The sequence below is a fragment of the Prunus avium genome, chromosome 3 (genome assembly GCF_965620075.1).
Source record: "Prunus avium chromosome 3, drPruAviu1.hap1.1, whole genome shotgun sequence".
NCBI classification, from domain to species: Eukaryota; Viridiplantae; Streptophyta; class Magnoliopsida; order Rosales; family Rosaceae; genus Prunus; species Prunus avium.
In genome coordinates, this window is record NC_142286.1 from 24,681,535 (window position 1) to 24,687,575 (window position 6,041).

At 39.0% G+C, this 6,041-nt stretch overlaps 1 protein-coding gene across 1 annotated transcript; it reads left to right on the forward strand.

Annotated features, from left to right (window-relative positions):
• The first annotated feature begins 289 nt into the window (after positions 1-289).
• On the forward strand, positions 290-2,144 carry LOC110761616 (zinc finger CCCH domain-containing protein 2-like). The gene has a single exon (XM_021964134.2). The coding sequence runs from the start codon at positions 515-517 to the stop codon at positions 1,805-1,807; it is 1,293 nt and encodes a 430-aa protein (XP_021819826.1). The 5' UTR covers positions 290-514; the 3' UTR covers positions 1,808-2,144.
• The last annotated feature ends 3,897 nt before the right edge of the window (positions 2,145-6,041 follow it).

The window sequence follows — 6,041 nt, forward strand, 5'->3', positions numbered from 1 at the left end:
GTTTTTTTTGGTCGAGAGATTTAAGAAAAGGTTAGAGTGAAATTAAATGAGATATAAATCCAAAATCCCTCTTTTTTTTTTCTTTTTCTTTTTTTTCTTCTGAGATATAAATTAAATGATGACTTCCTCTTGAAAAAACAAAACAAAATAAAAAAGAAAAAGAAGAAGGAAAAAGATGGAGGATGCCCCAATGAGGAAACACATAGCCAAATTATTGCGTGCCAAGTGAACTGTGAAGCTGCCACATACCCCATTTTGCATGCTGATCCCAAATGCTATGCAGCCACGCATCTCTCTGCCCATCCCATGCCCCTCTTTTCTCCATCCTTGTCATCATCATCTCTCTCTCTCACTAAAATTCTCTCCCTAAACCTCAAACCACCTATATAACCCACCTTGTTCCCCTCTTCATCAACACCACCACCACCACCTTCATTATCACTCTGCACACCCAAATCTCTCTCTCTTTCTGATCTGCTATTTCCTGGAATTTGATTTGCACACCCAACCTAATATGACTAGTGTGTGCGCTGAGCAGCAGCACAAGTTCCACCCTTCCCACCAGCTCCTCTCATCCAAGAAGTCTCTCCACAACACCACCATTGACATCCCGCCCAGAAAGCTCCTCACCCGCCACACCCAAACCCACGACTTCCCCTCCTCCTCCCCTGACATGTACTCCCCCAGCTTCTCCACCGCCGACGAGGCCCTCCTCCGCAAGTTCCTCCCCTACAACGCCGCAGCTGACGACTCCGATGAAGACGACGCTCTCTCTTCCGACCCCTACTCCTCCGACCACTTCCGCATGTTCGAGTTCAAGGTCCGCCGCTGCACCCGCAGCCGCAGCCACGACTGGACCGACTGCCCCTTCGCCCACCCAGGCGAGAAGGCCCGCCGCAGGGATCCTCGCCGCCACCACTATTCGGGCACCGTGTGCGCGGACTACCGCCGTGGGTCGTGCAGCCGCGGCGACAGCTGCGAGTTCGCGCACGGAGTGTTCGAGTGTTGGCTCCACCCGGCCAGGTACAGAACCGAGGCTTGCAAAGACGGGAAGCAGTGCAAGAGGAAGGTGTGCTTCTTCGCACACACGCCACGTCAGCTCCGGGTTTTGCCAGTTCAATCTTCGGCGGATCATACGGCGGCCGCGCTCTCTCCCACTCCCAAGAAGAAGTACGGCCACCTGAGCAACTCCTTGGGCTCGCCGGGCTCGAATAAGCACTGCTGTCTCTTCTGTCACTCTGCCGTGACGACGTCGTCTCCAACTTCTACTCTGTTGGGTATGTCCCATTTGTCGCCGCCTCTGTCGCCAGCAGGTAGCCACTGCTCGTCGGTGAACGGGTTTCATAATTCACCTGTTATGTCTCGCTGTAGCGGGTTGGGGTTGGGGTTGGATCAGATGCATGCGAGCACGGGCGGAATGATGATCTACAAGGATGTGCTAGCTGAGCTGATGAGCTCTTTGGAAGCCGTGAAACTCAGTGAAGCTGCTGCTGCTTCACCTATTAACCCAAATGCTCCGCGGTGGGTTGATGTTTCATTCAGTTCTACTGATGATCTTGATCAGCAACAACAATTTATTCTTTCGCCGTCTACTCCGAGTCCAAGCAGGCCGTTTGGAGGACGTGGGATTAATTTTTCGGATGGAGATGAAAATGGCTCATCGAGAAAAAGCAGCTTGTTGGGTTTTGATGACAATTATTACAAGCTCAACAATATTAATGATGAGATCATCAATGGAGGAGGAGGGTCTGGATCTGGCTCCTCCTCAGACCCTGATATTGGATGGGTTAATGAGCTCTTGATGTAAAGGAAAACTCTGATCTGACTGCCATGGCGCTCTGATGATTTATATTATGTGCCACTGCCACAGAATAAAAAGATGGTGATCGATCCATCCATCCATCCATCTGCAAGTGTATATATTGCACCAGCCGTATATATATATATATATATGTACATATATGTACGGGATTGGGTGTAAATTATTATTGCTTTTGATGTTATTGTTTGAAAAATTTAAGTTTTGTTGTTGATTGCTATGTTTTGTTTTGTGATCTTTGTTTTGTAAGTTGGAGAGGAAGTTAGCGAACGGGATGTGATGTTATATGTATTTGGGATTCTTGAAGAGATTTTATTTAATTTCATTCTTCTTTATTTTCTGTTTTTCAGTGAGTTAATTTAATTTTCTGCATATATATCGTACAATATTTGCGTGTCCAACCTAATTAGCCTTTAGATATATGGGTTCGAAAATCATGCTTAAGATTTAAGATTTTTTTTTTTTTGGGGGTGAGATTTTGTGTGAATAGGTGGCATGCATGCAGTACTTGTTCGTTTCTGGCCTGATTTGGAGTTTTCACATCCTTCGGCGTTTTGTGTTTCAAGTGCTGTATATGGGAAATTTTATTGGCACCTGAAGATACACTTTATTTTTTGCCTAAAAACGGCTTAGTTATAAAGAAAAATAATCCGGTAGTCCCCCCCAATTCGCAGTCACACAACAGCCAGCCGTATATGGTCCGGCATCGGCATCATTGCCGGACCACCTCCTCTTGTTCTATATAGCCGGACCACCTCCTCTTTTTCTATATATGGTCCGGCATCGGCATCATTGCGGGACCACCTCCTCTTTTTCTCCTCTTTTATTCTCTCAAGTTCATGACAATCCGTCGAGGAAAGAGAGGAGCTGAGCTTTATTTATTTATTTTCTTATATTTGGATTCGAACACAGGAATTCGAGTGCTCCAAACACGACACAATGACAAAGTGTCGGCAGCCCATTCACATGAACGATTTGTCACCATGAGTCCTATCACTCAATTGGCATGTCCTAATTCAAATGACATCGGAGGGATGAGGTCTAGATATTTTAAGTTCATATTGTCATTTGATATATTAAAAAGTTCACGTCAATTATTTTGACTTCAAGAATTTAGTTATTAACATATCTAAAATTTTACTACTTTTTCAAATTTCATAAAGTCTAAAGTTTCTGATCTTGTAATGTTCCGGATCAAATTAATAAGGAATTATCATTCTCAAAATCCAATTTAGGGTAAAAGTCAACTTTAGTCATTCGTGTTTTGCCTCGATTTCAATTTTGGTCACTACATTTTATTTTTCTCAAAACCAAACACAATGATCAAATTGAGAAAATCACAGTGGCCAAAACAAAGTGATCGAAGAGTATTGTTATCATTATTACCTTTAGTCAGCGAACATGGTTGCTGGAAAATCGAAGAGTATTGTTATCATTATTACCTTTAGTCAGCGAACATGGTTGCTCTTTCCGACAACCCGGAGGAGATCATCAACGGCCAGTACTGAAATCTCACATAGAGCTTGAGAATCTTAAGATACATGACAGTAATACTAGATTACAAGTACTGGGAATTATGTACCACTCTATTATGGCATAATATTTGTTTCCTAGGAGGGTTTACTTATCTGAAACACAGCTAGGATGGTAGGGAAATGCCCCATGAGCTTGTGTTTGGAATATGCAACTTTTCTCTCATCAGTACCCAAAAAGCAAAAGAAAAAAAAAGAAAAGAAAATATACACAACTTTAAATTCTTGTGGGGCTTGTTTGTTTCTTGTTGTTGTTGGCTAGGTGCAATGCTGCTGCTGAGTTAGGTTATGATTTGGAACACACTCACAAATAAATGGTGTGGGTGTGGGGGAGCAACCCATGATAAAATGAACACCCCCAAGGTCACCATAAAAGCTGTGCTTGCTTGGGGACAAAAGGCCCATGCTGCTGATAAGTAATGCTTATGGCTAAGGTATGGTTAACACGTGTGAATGGGTACATTTTTGGGTGAAGAGGGTAGACCCAGCCATTTATGATCCATCTATTTCTGCATGGACAGATGACAGAGGAACTTTTATGGTGAATCTTTCTGACATTTATGCAAATAAAGATGGACAGATCAAACTTGTGAGCTCATCATGACATGAATTGAATTGCAAGTAGAATAATATATGAGGGTGTTTAATTTTATTATGTTTTGGGATCCAAACTTCTTGTGTCAAAGATAAATTTTGTTCCAAAAGATGAAGTACATACCTCTAGACCAATCAGTGCATTTGCAACCGTAAATGGTTTTTTTTTTTTTTTTTTTTTTAATTATTTGGTTACAAGATTAATATGTTTTCAATATTCTAAATATGAAAGGGTGTTAGTTGGATTAACCCAGGTCTTTGGTGTGTTTCCAAGTGGTTCTGAGTTCAAGCCCCTTGAGTACCCATAGCAACCAAAAATAAATAACGTGAAGTGAGGCATTTTTCGTTCAAAATTGGTTACGTTTCTTGTTTTCTTGGCAGTCAAACTGGTAAGGTTTTTTGTTTTATGTAATCACATTGGTAAGGTTTTGAGCGAATATTAAGCAAACAATAATGTGCCCACTTCCATTTTGCTCTTAAATGCAAGAATATAAAATACGAAGGTATTGGAATATGGCCACGTAGTATAACTCGTCCACATGTTATGATATAAGTTAATATTTATTAATTATGTATCCTTAAAAATTGAAAATGTAAATCATGTTGTCCACGCATGTTATAACACGTGAATGAATTATAACACGTGGACGAGTTTTTATCAAAAAAAGCCAAAATTTACCCCCTACTTTTATAAATGTCAGCTTTTATAAAAACTTTCAAAAATAGCCAAAAATTCACTTAAATAGACTCAAATGCCCTCAAAATTAAAAACAAATAAAACAAGGAATGAAGCCTGAATTCATGATTAGAATATAATTTATCAACACCACATTAAACGAGACAAACTACTGCAGAATTATAATAAATGAAAATCAGGAACATAAAAAATAGAGAACAACTAAGTAGTTGAAACTCAACAACTTCTCTCTAGCACTATGAGCCTACGATACATGAGTATAAGAACGCATATCAATTAGCATAAGAGGGCATCAGAACACAAAGAACGCAGAAAGCAATCAATAATATATAATTAACAATTGTTTCATCAGAAAATCCTGTGTAATAAAGTACCCATAAAGCATTTCTCAATAATTTGAAATTCAATTTACCAACAATGACAAAGAAAGAGAATTATATTATTTGAAGAATTAAAAAATTGGAGATTTACTATTATACCCAATATAGGAGCTCAAATTATATTTAAAAAAACCTATATGAAATGGACTTTAAAAACACACCTAAAGCTCATTTACAATATAACAAAAAGACTTTTAACTTCTTGTAAAATACAAAATTGTCATTGATTTCTTAAAACAAACTCAATCCCAAAACCTCATAAAAAAAACCCAAAACACTCAATAGGATATCAAAGTAATTTAATAATTAAAATTAAATTCAATAGGATCAGTTGTCATTTTTTGGGTTTTTTTTGGGTTTGTTTATAGAAATTAAATGGTGTAGTGTTTATCTATAATATTAGTGCTAAGAATGGGTATATGACTAAATATCTCTTAAAAAAAAAATTAAAAAGAAGAAGAAGAACGAAATAACCATACCATTCTCAAATTAGTTGTAATCTTGGTCTCTTGTTCTTCTGAGGAAGTTCAGTGTTTGAATCTGGGTTTGGCTTGCTGCCGTCTTAGTGTCTTCTCTTTAATGAAAGACAGATTTGTATGCTTATTTTTTGCTACATTTTTTTCATCTCCCAGTAATATAATTATCAATCTGTTTTATTATAGTTGAACTGAATTTCGTTTATAGTTGGTGAATTGAATTTCAGATGATCGAAAACGGCTTTTAGGAAGGAGAAGCTGAAGTCAGGCCCAGGAGGGTGGGGAAAGGGGTTGGTGATATGAGAGAGAGTCATTCCTCCCCTTTCTCCTCCTTTCAAACAACGAACCATTTCCATCTCTCTCTCTTTGAACCACAATGCAGATGGTCTGAATCGATTTTAACTCTTAGCTGCAAATTGTTTTTAACTTTGAGGGTATTTAAGTGGGCTTTTTGCTATATTTAAAAGTTTTTTTTAATAAAAATTGATATTTATGAAAATAAGGGGTAAATTTTGGCTATTTTTGATAAAAACTCCACGTGGA